The 17,681-nt window shown below is 35.8% G+C and overlaps 6 protein-coding genes across 6 annotated transcripts; 4 read left to right on the top strand and 2 right to left on the bottom strand.

Moving 5' to 3' along the window:
* Positions 1 to 2,017: 2,017 nt before the first annotated feature.
* Positions 2,018 to 3,471, top strand: PHYBLDRAFT_175751 (hypothetical protein; the record flags this gene model as incomplete). The annotated part of the gene is made up of 5 exons (XM_018437565.1): positions 2,018 to 2,200; positions 2,267 to 2,345; positions 2,409 to 2,468; positions 2,546 to 2,590; positions 2,657 to 3,471. 5 exons carry the CDS (start codon positions 2,018 to 2,020, stop codon positions 3,469 to 3,471), a joined length of 1,182 nt encoding a protein of 393 aa, XP_018283829.1.
* A 3,356-nt stretch (positions 3,472 to 6,827) lies between these two features.
* On the top strand, positions 6,828 to 7,379 carry PHYBLDRAFT_71692 (hypothetical protein; the record flags this gene model as incomplete). The annotated part of the gene is made up of 3 exons (XM_018442525.1): positions 6,828 to 6,954; positions 7,058 to 7,090; positions 7,159 to 7,379. The coding sequence occupies 3 exons, from the start codon at positions 6,828 to 6,830 to the stop codon at positions 7,377 to 7,379; spliced, it is 381 nt and encodes a 126-aa protein (XP_018283828.1).
* A 73-nt stretch (positions 7,380 to 7,452) lies between these two features.
* PHYBLDRAFT_175749 (hypothetical protein) lies at positions 7,453 to 9,936 on the top strand (the record flags this gene model as incomplete). Its single annotated transcript, XM_018437564.1, has 3 exons — positions 7,453 to 7,759; positions 8,567 to 9,252; positions 9,331 to 9,936. The coding sequence occupies 3 exons, from the start codon at positions 7,453 to 7,455 to the stop codon at positions 9,934 to 9,936; spliced, it is 1,599 nt and encodes a 532-aa protein (XP_018283827.1).
* A 134-nt stretch (positions 9,937 to 10,070) lies between these two features.
* Positions 10,071 to 11,254, bottom strand: PHYBLDRAFT_175748 (hypothetical protein; the record flags this gene model as incomplete). The annotated part of the gene is made up of 4 exons (XM_018437563.1): positions 10,071 to 10,232; positions 10,308 to 10,493; positions 10,549 to 10,854; positions 10,937 to 11,254. The coding sequence occupies 4 exons, from the start codon at positions 11,252 to 11,254 to the stop codon at positions 10,071 to 10,073; spliced, it is 972 nt and encodes a 323-aa protein (XP_018283826.1).
* Positions 11,255 to 12,577: 1,323 nt separating this feature from the next.
* On the bottom strand, positions 12,578 to 16,326 carry PHYBLDRAFT_71694 (hypothetical protein; the record flags this gene model as incomplete). Its single annotated transcript, XM_018442526.1, has 4 exons — positions 12,578 to 12,609; positions 15,578 to 15,884; positions 15,943 to 16,054; positions 16,124 to 16,326. The coding sequence occupies 4 exons, from the start codon at positions 16,324 to 16,326 to the stop codon at positions 12,578 to 12,580; spliced, it is 654 nt and encodes a 217-aa protein (XP_018283825.1).
* A 335-nt stretch (positions 16,327 to 16,661) lies between these two features.
* On the top strand, positions 16,662 to 17,418 carry PHYBLDRAFT_175746 (hypothetical protein; the record flags this gene model as incomplete). Its single annotated transcript, XM_018437562.1, has 3 exons — positions 16,662 to 16,898; positions 16,951 to 17,308; positions 17,402 to 17,418. The coding sequence occupies 3 exons, from the start codon at positions 16,662 to 16,664 to the stop codon at positions 17,416 to 17,418; spliced, it is 612 nt and encodes a 203-aa protein (XP_018283824.1).
* Between the last annotated feature and the right edge of the window lie 263 nt (positions 17,419 to 17,681).

Here is a 17,681-nt window from a genome sequence, read left to right as displayed (position 1 = left end):
CCCCTTTCTTAAAGTCATTAACATTTAGTTGTAAGAATAAAAAATAATATTTCCAAATAACAAGATATGATGCCTTTTTTACGTTATGTACATTGCATACATTGCATACATTGCGTACATTGCGTACATGAATCAATAAAAATACTTATATAACTACAGTGCTCTTTTATTAAATATGAACACCAACTTCAATACCCCTATTGAGAAGATGTACTCGCTTAAAACAACTCTCTCATTCCCCGAGAATGGTTATCCTGACAAGCAGAGTGTTCTTCAAGCCGTAAACGATTACGCCCTTTCTAATAACTTCACCGTTAAGATTAAGGACGGAAAATTCCCTATTCTTCACATTGCTTGTTCAAAGGCTGGTGTTTATCGTGACAAGCGCAATATAAGTGATGAGAAAAGAAAGAAGACGCCCAACTCTTCTCTTACTGGATGCCCCTATCTCTTAAGATTTTCTTATAAGAAGAAGAGCGAAAGATATCTTCCTTTGCCCGCCTATGGGGAAAACGAACATTGCCACAACCACCCTGTCACCCCTGAGAATTTGGCTTCTTCTCACCAAGGAAGAATGTCTCTTTTGACTGCTGAAGATGCCACTATTGCAAAGACAATGTTGGAGAATCACGCCAAGTCCCGTGATGTTCAGAAGGCAACAAGTGACAAGGTGACAGGAATGAGAAAGCTGAGGATCAGCGATATCAACAATCTCAAGTACAGTGCTACTCGTGGTGATGAGGAGTCTGCCCATGGCGCTACTGAGCTCATCAGAACAATGGAAGCAAAGGGATTTTCCGTTCTCTACGAGTTTAATGAGAGAAATAGACTCACTCATATATTTTTTACAAACGATATAATGATCAAGAGAGCTCGACGTTTCCCCGATGTCTTTATTGTGGATGCTACATACAAGACAAACTGCGCGAAGATGCCATTGGTTTGCGTAGAGGGTGTCAGTAATCTAGGTGGAGAAAGGTTGAAGAGCTTTCCTGTGGTCTTTGCATGGGTAGCCGATGAGACAGAGAAGAGCTATGTTTGGTTTGTGAAGTCTCTGAAAGCAATTGTTTTGGAGGGGGTTGATAAAGCCCCTATATTTGTTACAGACAAATGTAAAGCATTGATGAATGCGCTTGATTCCGAGTTCCCCTTGGCCAAGAAGCTTCTGTGTGGTTGGCATATGATCAACAACATTGCCAAAATGGCAAAAAAAACAATGAAGCCAGGAAAAGAAAAGGAGTTGTGCACACATTTAGTCAACAAAATGATCTTTGGAGATAAACGCGATGTCTTTGATGAAAATCTTGAGCTTTTCAAATCGCTGTCATCTCGGAAAGATTTCCAAAGTAAAGAGCAGCTGGAAGACAATAATGATGATTCTACGAAGGTTGTAGAAAAAAGAACTCTGGAAAAGTACTTTGAAGATGAGTGGATGCCGTGCAAGGAAAAGTGGGCTGGCTACCTCACTAGCCAATTAAAACATTTTGACTGTGTGACAACACAACGTGTCGAGAGTGGCCATAATGCTCTGAAAAGAAAAATCTCGGCTCTTCAGTCATTGAACTCTTCATTTGAGCAAATTTGCTCCTATCTTCTTCAGTTCGAGGGCGACTATCAGGACCTTGAGTTGAATGAGGCAACTATCACAGATGCCAGAATATACCATGAACCTCGCCTCCGTGGATTGATTCACCACGTCTCCAGAATTGGTTTGATCACCATCTGTGCTGAGCTTCTAGAAGAGGTTGTACCTGGTGAGCTTTGCAATTGCAGAGTAAAAGTGGTGTTTGGTCTTCCTTGTCGCCATGATCTGCCAAGAGATCGTATGTTGCTATTATCAGACATTCCTGAAAGATGGATTCTGTCTTCTTCTTTGGGTGAACGTTTGAAGCAACTGGAATGTGACGTTTCTCTACAGAAAATCGACGTTGAAAAGCCTGCCCCGTGGGTGAAATGTATAACAAAGCTTGAACAATTGTTTCGTCAGTGTGAAGGGAATCAACAAGTCCAGAATCTTATGGCAATGGTTGATGAACTTGTTGACAATGCTGGTGAAATAATTGACCATCCAAATGTTGTATTTCCTTCGGCAAGTGAGGTCAAAGCTCCTGGAAGACCTAAGCACGTCAAAAGGAAAACTGCTCTCCCAAAGGACTTTGTCCGTCACAAGCACAGACATCTCCTTGTGCAAAAGAACAAAGTAAGCATGCAACATACACAAACATGATTTCACAATCTAATACATATTTATTCTTTATTTCTTTAGAATGATATCAGAAGTATTTTGAAAGAAGGACTTAAAGAAGTGATGAAGGAGTTCTTAGAGGAAGAGCCTCTCAAAAAAAGTAATTTATAATTGTTTTTTTTTGTGAAATTACAATGTAATATCTAATGCTTACTATTTCTAGTCATAAAAGAAATAAAAAAAGAAACCCAATTCGCTGAAAAACAAGAGCCTCTCGAAGAAGGTAATTTTTGATAACTTATAAATGAATCACAAAATATTTTGTATGGTTTGCTCACACATTGCATGTTTTCTCTATAGCTAAAACAACCAATTTCGCTAAAAAGCAAGAGCCTCTCGAAGAAGGTAACCGATAAGATATTTTACTAAAATTAAATACTAAATGTTACATTGTTTTTTGTTTCTTCTTAGCTGAAAAATATTCCTCTGGAATTAAAAGACCTAAACATCTCCAAGACGACTACTGGTACGATTTGCCTAGTCCAAAAAAACAAAACAAAAATGTGCATGACTTTGCTCTGCCTGCTCAAATCGACCAAGCCGCCATTTCGTTGACGTTTAACCCCAAGTCCGATGGTTGGTGCGGTTTCCGTGTATTTGCACACCTGAAAGAGGGTGGAGAGGATCAGTTTCCTTTGGTGAAGAAGAAGATGTTGGCCACGATGGCAACCCACGGTAAACTTTACGAGCACAACTTTGGCATGGATGTTGCTGAAGTGACAGAGGTCATTGCCTTTGGCTCTGAGATTGACCCTGCTCTTGGGGAAAATATCCCATCTTGCCCTTCCTCTATGTGGTTCTCTGCACCAGACTGTGCTCAGATAATAGCTGACACCTATAACGAGCCTGTTTGTGTGTACTCGGACGATCGGAGCGTCTTGCCTGTAACTTTCCTTCCCCTCCATGATCGGAAGCCTCTCAAAAGAAAGCCATTGCCGATGGTCTTGCACCATGTACATGGGTGCCACTGGACAACAATTAAAGTGAAGCCTCATTTACATCGGTCCTGGCCTGAGGTAAATGCGCTGTATTTTGATGCTATCCGTAGAGGTAGTATCATTGACTGCTTTTCCACAAGTTGGAATCATTGGGGTCAGTTCCCAAAGAACAAGTCTTATCTTTTACCCTCCACTACTACAACTACTACAATTACTACTACTGCCACTAACTCTCCTACAAATTCTCCCGTAAATTCTTCTGATATTATTGACCTCACACATATATAACTTATCTATCTTTCTATCTTTTAATATACTTTACTCCTATTTTTTCTTTAATTTTTTAACAAACACAATTGCACCCAGTCTGTCTTTAATTTTAATGTTACATGTAAAACCCAGATACGAATATTATTGGCATCCAACTAATTGGAAGACTATATAATTGGCTTTTATTTTTTGGAGTACAAAGTCTGTGCATTTATAAGCAATCTGATTAAGATATTCATCCAATCACAGACGTGAATTTTACCATAAAAGATGTAAAACAGAAACGACGCATAGCTTTTGATAGATTTCTGTCTTAATTCGAACGCTAAAGCTTGGATATTTTGCCGTATTGCTGAAAAAATACGTACATCTCTATATCCAAAATTTGAAGTTAATTTATTATGTTTTGGTTGAATAAACAAGCAAAATATACACTTTTTTTCACGTTTTTAACCATTCAAGATAGATTGTTTTTGCTAATAAATATTTTTTCTACATAATAATATGGTCTAAAACTTTTACTGAAACGTTTTTTTACTATTTTCTATTGATATAAAGCACTTGCAAGTGATTTTTACTAATATTTTCAAATTGTTGTTTTTTTGTTCAATCTTTCACAAATAAAATGTACAGAACTTTTGTAATTCACTCATTAAACGTGATTCAAAAAATATTACAAAACAAACAAATACTCACTTTATGCAGAAAAAATCAACGAAACCAACCATCTTACTCTCATATTTCTATCTATTTTTTTGAACGAGTTATGAATTTTTTAAAAATAAATAAAAATGAAAATGAAAAGTTACGGACAAATGTTCTTCCACTTTTGCATGATTTTTCTTAGTGAATAAAGACAAGTGATTATACTGGATGGGGACAGGGGGGTGACTGGTTTTTGGGGGACAGGGTGTTACACACAGAAACGATGGATGTCTGCCGGACAAGTTAAAAGTAGTCACGCCTCTAATTATCTGCCGGACTACTCACTATAAGCTTGTGTAACACCCTGTCCCCATCATCCAAAAACCCCCTGTCCCCTAAGATTTACGATTTTTTTTTTTGATTTTCTGACGGCGACCGAGATTGAATAGAAAGCAATTTTTCTATTCGTAGAGCAAACAACCAATAAGTACAACGAAACGACATCATCCTGTCAACAATAACTTCAGGCAACCACACATCATATCATATTTTCTCACTATATTTAACTGAATGAATCAACTTGGAATTAATATTATTTTTATTATATATTCTTACAAGCATAATTATCTTCCTTATTATGATTTAATAATTATATTATTTTATTTGTACTTAATGATAGTAAAGAACAAATCACATTTAATAGATCGTCAATTATACAACTTTTATTATATATATTTTTTTATAATTTTATTTATTTGATTATTCAACAAGTCAATTGCAAAACTATAAATATTGCAATACTTGCATTTAAGAAACATTGATTTTTTTTGTCTTATTTTCTGACAACAAGTTCTCTTAATATTTAATGCTGTTGATATTTTACTTGTTTGATTATCCGAGTATATTGAGTCAAGTCTATCGAGATTAATCAATAGTACTGTTTTTCTCTTATTTTTCTCTTATTGATTTTATTATCTTTAATTCTACATTCTTTTTTGAGTTTGTCTTTTTCTCTCTTGTGGAAAAGAGAGATTATTTCATATCTACAAACCTATTCAAATCTCAAAAACTGTAATGATATCACCTGTCAACATTTACCACAAACACAAGCACCACATGCGTCAATTGACATATGATGTAGCAACATTCTAAGTCTCAGTCAAAAAACCAAATTCTACCAAGTTCACTTTCTTTTGAAAACCTCTTTTAATTTTTCTTCAAAATTTTAATTTTAATCTTAATTTCTTTCTTCCATTTTCACAAAATCACCTTTTTCCAAAAACCAATTTTCTGAAAATTAAAATCATTCCCCTTTTATTTTTCCTGAAATTGTTTTCTCCCTTTTCTTTTTATTTTATTTCTGCACACTAAATGTAACACTTCCTCTCAAAAACTACTTTACCAAAATTGTTAACTGAATAGTTTTTCCCTTTATTTATAACATCTTTCTGATATTTTTTTTTCTTGTAGTTATATATTATAACTTTATCTATTTCTTCTTTTATGATGAAATATTTATATTGCTATTTTTCTTTATATTTTTATTTACAATTATTTCATCAAGTTTTATCTAGCCTATTTTTGCCATATATTTTATCCATAAAGTAGTATAAATATCTCTTTAAAATCAATCAATAAACAACTGTTGAATTTTTCTGATACAAGTTTTCTTTAAGATGCTGTCTATTATCTCTGATCTCTTCTATAAAAGTTCTTCTATTTTATTTATTTTTCTGTCAAGTCTTTGTGAAAGATGAATCATCCTCTTTTATTTTATTATTTTGTTATAATTTTTTCTTTTATTTATGCCTTAGTAAATTTACCATAGTAAATTTCTCTTTCGTTATACTATTTACTCTAGTAAACATTTTCCTTCCCATAGTTAACTCTTTAGAATTAGTATTATTTACTTTTTTTCTTTTAGTTTAACTATTTCTCTAATCATTCAAATTATTTACACTCTTACTTTAGTGTTAGTTTCCCTTTTAATTTCTTTAACTGGTCTATTTGATAATAAAGAGACTATTTTATTACTCTAATTTATCTGATATCAAATCCAATTCTTTAATTCTTTTTTTTAATTTCTCTTCTTACATACGTTTATCTTTTTTTGTACATCATTTACACACAACCAAATACCAAACACTACAATTTTATTGGATTGTACTGAGCTGATAAATCAATGACCAGACAATATAAAAATAGACAAATAAGTATACTTGATAATAAAGAAGTGTACTTAAAGAAGTACAATCAAACACATAAAATAATATAGTAGATAAAAGATGATTTTATTATGAATAATTGCTATTGATATTTATACTAATTATTTGGAATGTTTTTTTTGAGGCCTTATTCAATATGATGTCTCTTATATAAAAATGTTAATTAAATTATTATTTTTGTTTAGTAAGAATATAAGTGAAGACCAAATTAAATTAATTATGAAAAGAGATTCATTTGCCCTGTCCTCGACTGGAAAAATAAGGACAATTAACATATTGTCCAGATAGTCGGATCATAATGGATATGTCAGGATTTTTTTTTATCTCAGCAGTTTTTTTTTATCAAGTTGGGGGTGTAGTTTTGATGTATTCTATTGGCTTAAATAAAAATAAAATAAAAATAAAATAAAAAATACGTTTTGGTTTACTATAAAACCATATCAAATGAAATATTTGTAGCACTCTTGTTTCCTTTTTTATTTTATAATTCAAAATACATACACTATGTTTCCTTCTATTCAAATGCACAACACTGATTGCTACTGCACCAGATACCATAATAATGATCAAGAAGTTTTCCGAGTATTGAGACGTACTGCTCAGCGTCATAATAAAAGAACTAGATTTGAAGGTACTGAGATATTCAAGAGTTGTATAATTTATTCAGTGCTGTTATCTGTCTACTGAGTAATAATTGCTTTTATTTTTATTTTTTATTATTTTAAAAAACATAGCTGAAAAGAGAAGCATGGAAGTAGATACTGAAAGTAAGACATTTTTTATTTGAAACGCAGAAGAAAAACTAATAATAAACTATTATATTCCATATTTGTAGTAATCCCAACATATCAATCTGATTCTGTGGAAGCAATGGACAGTCAGGCCAACTCACCTATTTCGGATGCTGTCTCAATGTTCGACAATGACGTCTTTGTTGGTAATGACTACAATGGTGATGAGTCTGACAGGACCAATGACAATGACAGTGATGACAATGGCGAAGAAGACACTGCCGAGATTTATGTTGAAGAGTTTAACAATGAGGGTCAGTTTTAAATACATAAAAAAAAACTAAAAAAAATGTGTATTAATTTTTTTTTAAAAAAAACACCCTTTTGCTGCTTCTGGTATGTCTGAGAATCCAGTGCACAGATTTATTGCTACTTTTACAGTGCTGTTTGCATCTTGTTACGTGGTCAATAAGGGTTCTATTGTCTTTATTGAGTTCATTAACAAGCTCTTGAAGATTTATGGACAAGATTTCCAACTTCCTGAAAGTCAGGCTGGGCTACATAAAAAGACTGGCTTTTTGTCCATCACCAAAGGCATCAAGCAATTTGTGTTATGTCCAAACTGCCATTGCATCTATGAAGAAAACATGTCCGTACCTCCCCATTGTGTTTTCACAAATGTTGGTGCACGCTCTCCTTGTAGTTGTAAGTTGGTGAAAGAGTCAACTTCAGGTGCACTGGTATCAAAGCAAGCGTACTTGTACCAGTCCCTCAAGCAAGCTTTGTCTGTTCTTTTCTTTTGTCCTGGTTTTGAAGAGCAAATCCGTCACTGGAACACGGAGCTTAAGATTGTCAATACTATGTGCGACATATACAATGAAGCAATGTGGAAAGAGCTGAAGGATGCAAGTGGTGTCTCATTTGTTGCTTGTCCTCACTCATTGATGTTGACACTCAACATAGACTGGTTCCAGCCATTCGATGGAGTTAGTTACTCTTCTGGTGCAATTTACTTAGTTGTAAATAATCTGGCTCAAGAGGTACGGTTCAAGCCTGAGAACACAATTCTGGTTGGTTTGATGCCTGGTCCCAAGGAGCCAAGATGCGAGGAGATAAATAACTATCTCAAGCCCATGGTAAATAAGATGAAACAGTTGTATGTTGGAATGCGAGTCCCAACCTATAAGTGCCCTTCTGGTGCTAATGTCCGTGCTGCCTTGCTGATGGTTGCGTGTAACATCCCTGCTGCCAGGAGAACAAGTGGATTTACAGCCCACAATAGTACATGTGCGTGCTACAAGTGTACAACCAAATTCCCCAGATTGCCCAACACAAATCAGGTGAACTTCAGTGGATTCGATTATTTGCTTTGGAATATTCGTAGTGGTGTAGAGAACAGGTTGCATGCTGAGGAGTGGAAGAGTGCGAGTACACTCTCAGAAAGGCACCAGCTGGAGATTGAATATGGTGTTTGATGGTCGCAGTTGCAACGCCTTGGATACTTTGATCTAGTACATGGAACGATCATTGATCCCATGCATAATTTATTCCTGGGGACGCCAAAGAGAATGATAGACTGGTGGGTCGATAAGAAAACGATTGGAGGCAAAGAGTTTGCTGCCATGGAAAAAATCACAGAGACAATGGTCCTTCCAAGGGATTATACAAAGCTGACATTGAAGATTGGAAAAGGCTTTCCTTACATGAAAGCCAACGACTGGAAATCCTGGGTACTGGTGTATTCTCCTGTTCTGCTGCATGGTGTTCTACCATTTGAAATATACAACAACTGGATGAATTTTGTCTGTGCATGCCGCTATCTTATCAAGCCAAGCATCACATTTGATGAAGTGAACAGTGCCCACGACTATCTGGAAATGTTTTGCAAAAAGGCTACCAAACTCTACACTCCCACCATCCTCACCTGCAACATGCACCTGCACCTCCACCTTTGCGAGACCATTTGTGATTTTGGACCCGTGTATAGTTACTGGCTCTTTGGGTTTGAGAGATACAATGGCCTGTTGAAGCATATAAAGACAAACGGAAAAGATAGTTTTGAGGCAACATATATGAGAAGTTTTGTTCAAAATGCATTCAAGGGTGACTATACCAATGCTGTTCTGAAAAGTTCTAGCCACGTCCCCTTTTTCAATATTCTCTCAAAGCTTTCTCCGAAATTCACACCTACCACCACAGTAATTACTCTCTCCTCCCGTCCATTCTGATTGCAATCATTTTTACTAGTATCGTCCAACTCACATCTTCCTCCAAAGGGTGACAAACCTCTCCATCCTTCGACTTTTCCTCTTCAGCTAAAAAAATCATCACTGATGGATGAAACCGACTATGCCCATCTGCTTCAGCACTACAAAACATCCTATGATCTTCCCAACCTTGTCAGTTACCAATATGCCACGCTCACAAACTCCTTTGTTGACAATGAAATCACAAATTTGAAGTTCATTGACTTACTTGGTCAACAGTACCGTGGTAAAAACGGTTCAGCTAGTTGTGGTTCTCTTGTCCACATAATGTTTGTTGGTAGTGACGGTAGAAATACCCTAGCCTATGCTGGACAAATACAGTATCTCCTCACACACTCCTTTACACACCCTTCTAATAGCAATCTCCACCTGACTCGCATGGTTCATGATCATCGACATGTATTCACATATATCAAGTGGTTTAATACTTCCTCTGATAGATCGCGTGAGGATGACGATCTTGAGTTTTGTCTCCCCACCTTCTCCCCTGATAGTCGCCATTGCATTGTACCTGTGCACCGCATCTTTTTAGAGATTGCTACAGCCAGGATTACTACAAGTAGAAATGTTAGTAAGATGTTAGTAATTGCTTTGCCAAAAAAGCTTTATGCTTAAAATAAAAAAAAACACCCACTTGAATTTCCTTTTCTTATACAAAAAAAAACAGAACAAATTCCCTATATATATTGATAGTATTGTGTATGTAAAAAGTAATATGTAGATAAAAAGAGAGAAACATTTTTTTTTATTTAGAGCCCGTCTCTAAGAGCCCACCAAGGAAAATTGGGGCTAATGTTATCCAGGACTGCTGAGTTGGACACACTAGTAGTGATCCTACGAATCCTTTGATTAGCACTTGACCCCATGGCCTGGACAGCATAAGTGTCAACAAGTGCAATGAAACGGTTGCACTGAAATATATTTGTTAATAATTCACTCAATATAATAATACACCAATACAAACGTATTACTCCAAATTAATCTACCTCATCACTTCTCCAGCCTGGTTGTACAATATGAATGACATGTTTTATGCCATCCTCGTCTATTTCATTGGCAGACTCTCCATCTGACATTACTGCTTTTTGGAGAGTGTTGGCACAGTCTCTGAGCATTACAAGATCAATTGCCTCCTTATTGTCTTTGTAGGCCAGTACACGGTGACACTCATTCTAGTAATAAGTTTTGTTAATTTGTTATTTTTATTTTTAATTTTCAACTATAAACTATATATATTAGCATAATACTCATATCATCTGCACGGGCTGCTCTTTGTGTAAGAGCGTTTGTTTCCGCTATCTCATCATCAGACATTCTCTTACAATGGGTTCTACTAGTGAAGTTGGTGTGCAACCTCTTTTGGAGGTCACTCCGTCTCATACTAGAGGAACCAAACCTGCGCTCAAGGTTAGAAAGAAGTCTCTTGGCTATCTCCCTGTTGGGAGATTTGTTGAAAGCAACATTTGTATCCCATCTGGGCTTGAGGTTGTTGGCCAGGATATTTTCTGGCGTTCTTAAGCTAAGCTTGGGTTTCTACATAAGGTTGTGAATATGAGCCTGATAAATAAATCATGAGAAAATGAATTGATAAAATATTTTATAATATGTTACTCACATAAACTGCATTAGATTCTTCACGGGTAGGCTCATGGTTGGAGATGACAACAGGTGCAGCAACAGTGAGTTCGGCTCTCACAGGAGCAGCAAGGGGAGTTCTGGCCAAACTATCTATGGCACTGATGGTGTTGGTGCTGGTGGTGGCAAGAACGCCAATTCTGCCATTCATGTTGGTCAGAGTTTGCTCAACATTGCTGATCTGTCCTTTTACAGTAGACATATCAGCTCTTACAGTAGAAAGTATTTCCATAAGCTGCTGATTGATAATCTCAACAGAACGAAGGGCAATTGCGCGTTCACGTCTTGTGTTAGTCATTATCTACAGAATATAATAAAATGAAAGGTTATAATGATTAGTTTCAGATTATATTATTATTATTGCTGTCATTCTACAATTAAATTTATGTAAATTTAATTAAAAATAAACCGTATCAAGTTTACATACTTGAATTGTTAGAACAAGTGTATTGATTTGGGAGTATAAGTGTAGTAAGTAGCAAGAGAGTAAGAGCAAGGGAAAGTGTATTATATGAAAGGTATGATTATTATATATATTCAAAACATATTTGGTATACGAATCTCTATTAATACTTCTTGTAATGACTGAGATGTAAATCGGTTTTCATATTGCTTTGGGACTTGATGAAATCATTTTAGTCTTTTGTTTTAAACACACTTTTTTCTTTTTTTTTTAAGATTTTTTTTTTTACTTTTTTTATTCGTTTTTTGTTATTTCCCTCTTTTCTCTCTCTTTTCAATTCTTGTTATATTTGCAAATTTTTCTGGTAAGATTGTTTTTGGTTCAAAATACTTCTTTACAAAGAACAAAAGAATTAATTTTTTTATCTGTCATAGGTATTCTCTCTGTTTCTCTCTCTTCACTCTTTACACTCGTAAGGTTTTATGGTAAGGCACTTTCTTTGTTTTAAAAGAAATATATACTTCTTTATGTATAACTAAAAAATAACAATATATTTTAATGTTGTAAAAACTCACTCTTCGTCTCATTCTGATGTGCCATCTTCACAACAGTCATCCGGATTAGCCAGGGTTAGTAAATATACTTTATGCCATCATTCCATACAATCATTCTGACTTTTTTCTTTCTTTAATATAGGTCATATCGCCAAAAATACTCTCTACAATCAAACACGGATATTGACACGGTAATATTCTATTTTATTTTAATCTATTTCTTTTTAATATTTATCTAACTGAATATAATTTCTATTATAGATGAACATCCCTCTTACAAACGTGCTATTCCTCAAGAACTTCTATCCCATGCTACTGTCACTGCCATGGTAAGCCTTTTATTTACTTCTATACATACAATAATATTATTTATACTGTATATTAATGTATATTCTCTACTAGAGACGATATTACTGCTTTACAGATAATATCTTGGTCTGCAAAGAAATCCTTTGCCTTTGGTATGTAAATCAATTATTCTATCACGCAATTCACAAAAATTAATTCTTTCCTATCGTTTTATAGTCAAAGAAATCATAATCTCGTGCTTTACTGTAAATGTTTTATTTCTTTGTTCATTTGTACTGGGTACTTCCAATGTAAATATTAGTTAGTGCATAACATTTGCAGTATAAAACACGCACGCACTCCCATCACTAATGTTTTATCTATTCTCAAAGAGTACTGCTCTTACCCCTAAAAAAAGGTAACGAGCATCTCATTTTCTTCAGGTATTTGTTTTTTGTAAAAAAATTTTCTTCCCAAATATAACAAGCTTGCCAAGCAAGAAGTAGCTGAAGATATAGAATAGCTTTATTAGATTTGAAATCTAAAAACATTCTATTCTTTCCAATAAAAATAAAAGTGTAAACCATTACCAACCTAATAAGAATGGGAAACCAAATAAATAAAGAACATATTACTGGTCCATAATTTTAAAGACGTGTTTTTTTGCTGTTGATGATTGGAGGTTTTAAAGAACTGTCCGTATAGGTGGTCAGTAAAGGTGGTCAGTAAAGGTGAGGTGTAGTACAGATAAACCATTGGAGCAATATACATGATGTAATCCATCTTTGACCTTTCCTGTTCTGTGTCAAGAATACTGAGATACATCCATAGTTTTAAATATTTTTATTTATTTATTAAGCATACACTACGGGAAAAAATGGCGGTTTTTTGCTTTTGTGACTATGTTTTCGGCCTATAATAATTAAAAAATCACTAAAAATCCAATTTGAAACTAGAAAATCTCTGTTTTTTGAAAAGGTTGACAAAAAGCAAATTGACCACCTAAAATCAAATCTCCTGATAGACAAAAGTAAGCTTTAACTACAGACTTTACATTTTTAGTAAATGTAGATTGCATTTGATGACTATTAAAAGTCAGAAGAAAAAGAGAAGAAAATATCTAAACTTTCTGCTGAGAAAATAAAATATGTTAAGACAATTTGAAAAAAAAAATGTATTACAAAAAAAAACAAATTATAGGTCTGCAAGAGAACCAAGTGACAATTTTGGGCCGCGGTTAAGCTCTGGCCACACTATGTATGTTGTTGTTGTTGTTGTATTTATAGTCGCGTCCGACTTCACCAAACCAACCAATTCTTTGACATCTGCCAGGTGAACTACCTTTGGCTTCATTTGCCCATTGTTAACAACTGGTATACCATTTACCAAACGGACTGCCACAATCTCTACAAGAGCAAGCGGCCATCTCTTGTTGTTGAGCTTGTGCTCAAAGAAGACAACAACTTTTCCGAAGAAATCCTTGTAAACCAGGGAGTATGCAGAATTTATGTTGCGGTTTTCATCAACCTGAATCTGTAATCTGATGTTATGTGCCTCCCTTACACAATTTTGGTCGAGTGCAGAGTCAATCACACAACCATTGACAAATGCCTTGCGGCTAGTTTGTATAGCTGCTTCAATCATACTACACTCTTCCCCCTTTGATTCGTAGAAGTCTTCAAGAAGTTTCGAAAGACAAGAAATGCCTTCAAAACTATCTCGGATCATTCTATTCCTCAAAGGCCCCCAGAACTCAATATCAGACCCAGCACCAACACGCTCACCCTCATCTGTCAACGGCCAACCAGCAGTGGAATCTTCATATTGTAAGTGTTGTGCTGTTCTTGCTTCTGTAATCATGACAGTGGCTCCGGCCTCTGCTTGTCGTATTTGTGCTAAGCCAAGCATGATATTGCCAGCGTTAACATTTATAGCAGAATTACTCTTGATAGCCCTTGAGTATTCACCGATTGCCCGTTCCACGGATCTGGCGCTATATGCACAAGGTGGGCCGTATGCGTCAATCATGAGAGGATAGTGCTGAAGAAGATGCTGGTTTATAGTGAAAATATTGATTTTGATTTTTCCACTTGTAAGCAGCGATTCCAGGTACATGTTCTATATTTCAAGTTTACTGAAGAAAATTAGTTAGAATAAATAATAGAATAACACATAGCTTTTACTAAAATATACCTTTTGATAGAGGTTTGTTCCTCTGCTGATAACTCCCAGCTCATGAGTAGGTTACATGCTTGAACCAAGCCAAGTAACGCGTTCCAGGCAGTTGCATCTCCAATACGCTCTGCTACCAGCGTAGGGACGACGAACAGAAGAAAGTCTGCCCAATTGACGGCCTTGAACGACCCGGGGTTCTTGTATACATCCCTCCAATCGCCATGGAAGGATGTAGGGATGGTATTTCTTGTTTTGTACATTGCTGTACCGATCTCCTTCCGAACACCAGAAGAAAGAGCAAAACAATGGTCTGTTCCGTAGGTACCAGAAACCAAACCCCAGATCTGCTTGCTTATTCCATGGCAAAGTCCATGCATCTCATCGAGGGCAAAAAACAATGGTCCAGAGAATACCTTCAATGTTGCCAGGGGGGATTGTCCGTTTAACCCTTTGCGGCTGGATGCACTGGCCTGGGAAAAATTCTGGAAACTTTCCAGTGTACGGATATTGGTGCTGGGCAAAGTTCTGAAGTATTGTACGTGCTTGGGACATTGGCCAACAACATGACAGATACGGCAACCGTCTTTGCTCATATGTCCAGAATGGCATGCCAACTTTGCTAAGGCGGGAATGTCACCAGTGACCATTAAGACATGTACCTTGGCACGAATGGTCTCGTTTGGTGTCTTGACAACCATCCCTTCGCTCTCCAACACCAAGAGCTCTTTCATTGTTGGTTCCATGAACAACCAGAAATTGGCAGGTGCACCTGGACCTGGGATCATTGCGATCTGGAGCATTCTGCTTCTCTCATACCGGACCATGGGATTCAGGTTAAGAATGGTGGTATGGAGGATCGTTACAGAACCAGGAACATTGTGTGGCGTGAATCCTTCAACAGACAACGAAATTGCAACGTCATCTTTTCCGGAAAACAGATGTTTTACTTGCTGGTAAACCTGGCCATCAAACACATCGGTTTTACTTCCATCCGAGCTTGGCTCATGATTATGGCGGTAATGCATATCTGCTCTTGTATTCTCGTTGGCTAACGCAAGAGCCAGTTGTCTTGCCAATGGAAGCTGTATCATCGTGGCAGCAGCAACCAGATCACCACCCTCGGTTTCTCCGCGTCTTGTTTTGTACCGGCTTTGTCCACAGTTGGAGCACTCAGTCTGGGATGGACTGGTAAAGAGCATACATCCCCTCTGACAGATATCATGGACTGTCTCTTCAACACCCGAGAAACGCTTCAAAAGCTTTTTGCCAAGATGGGGAGTACATGCTCTGTATGTAATACAAGTCGACGTTTCCAAAATGCTGTTGAAATGCTTGACTATCATTTCATGAGCATTGCGGGAGATACCAAAATCCTTAATGATCTTGAGAAACTCAAGGTTCTTTGCATCGTCTTTGTCAGGGGTAGGTGCAGGCTGACTGAAGTCAAAAACCAAAGGAGATGTTTCGTTTTCAATGATATCCATGTCGTTGCCAAGTTCCACATCATACTTTAACAAGGTAAATAATAATTAGCATTATATAATAAGACATATATATATATCTTACCATAGACTCATCATTGTCATCATTACTGAAGATATTCATAATTGGATCATCGTTATCTTCGCTGTTGAGTGTATCCATGATCTGATCTTCGATTGCATCAGCACGTTCTCTGCTTGTTTATGAAGGTAACAATATAATTAATTATACTTTCTAATAGTATGTATGTGATTTGTAGTCTTACTCGATAGTGTCGTTCAAGACAGTGTTCAAAACAACACTGACTTGTCCAGGAACAGGCGTGGTCTGTGAAGTCTGGATATCATTATGTCTTCTATGACGGTTCTTAAAGCATTGAGCTCTACAACTCTTGGCTTTTTTTAAATTGGTGTGGCGCTCTTTGCATTGATTGCATTGGTAACTATCAAGGATTGAATTTGAAGACATTTTTTAGGTTGGAAATAAACACTTAAGAATAAAGGTATGAATATTGATAATTCCTTTTAAATAATATGCCTTTATACTTAATAGCGTTGAGATTTGTATAGACTTAATGACTACAAGTAGGCAATGACATAGATGATACAAATATAAACTCAGAAACAGAAGCTAAAACATTGCGTAATAGCTGTTATTAGAACTACAGTAGCCCAATAATAATATTGGTTGGACCAATAGATTAAACTCATTTATATGAAACTAATAATAGACAATAGAAAATTTTTTTGGCCTTTATCTTTCTTTCACAACAATCCTTTTCTCAGGTAAACCAAACTTTCAACATGAATAACACAGATAACAATTCCATCTCTTTGCTACACGCCATGTACAATGAGATACTATCTTTGAAGGCAGGCCAAGGAAAGGCCAAACTTGAAATGAAGGCACAGATCGAAGAGTTGAAGCTCGAAATGAAGACGAGCATCGAAGGTTTGAATTTGGAGATTACTGCTCTCCAGAGCCAACTGGAGAATAGAAACATTTCCAACCAACACACTTCGCTTTCTGTCTCTGCCATTGTAAGACAAAAAATAAAACGAGTTGAATATATATTAATATGTCATTTAATAGTCTAGTGCTAATACCATCCGCAAACCGGTGAGCATATTCTGTGAAATAACTTTAAAGCATATCTTCAAGATGATAAGTGAAGACCTTGGCATTGAAGTAACAAGTAACGAAAAGGCCACACTCAATATGTGTACAAAGCTTATATGTGATGATATGGCTGCCCATCCTTCAGTGATCGCTCTTGGTCCTAATCCTAGCTGGGGGTCTATACCAGTAGCACTTAAGAAAGAAATGTGTGCCAGGCACGCAAATATAATGAAGGATTCTGGTATAGACTTCACTAGATGTCTCGGAAACTGGGCATCAACTGCAAGAGTTGCACATCTCTGGAGGGACTGCCATAAAAGATTACAGTCTCGTAAGTAATCCGGTGTAGTGGAATTGAATAGGATATTTTACTATGAAAACCTAGAATATTAAATAGTAAATAGCCAATAAAATGTATCTATAGATTTTTTTATGCTTTAACAGCCAATAAAATAAACAATATTATTTATTTTTCTGTCATAATAACCAGTAAAATGAGCAATATGATTTTTTTTCTGTCATAACAACCAATAAAAATGATTAATAAAAATGATCTTCTATTGTAATAACCAATAAAAATTTGTATTTATTAAAATGATCAAACACTTACATGTATATTATCCAATAAAAAACTGTTTTCATAAAAGTAACATTAAAAAAAAATTACTAGTATCCAATAGAATTCCTTTCTAAGCTAAAATATT

Source organism: Phycomyces blakesleeanus (assembly GCF_001638985.1).
Source record: "Phycomyces blakesleeanus NRRL 1555(-) unplaced genomic scaffold PHYBLscaffold_41, whole genome shotgun sequence".
Classification (NCBI taxonomy): domain Eukaryota; kingdom Fungi; phylum Mucoromycota; class Mucoromycetes; order Mucorales; family Phycomycetaceae; genus Phycomyces; species Phycomyces blakesleeanus.
The sequence above is the reverse complement of the archived record's forward strand: the minus strand, read 5'-3'. Positions and strand labels throughout refer to the sequence as shown.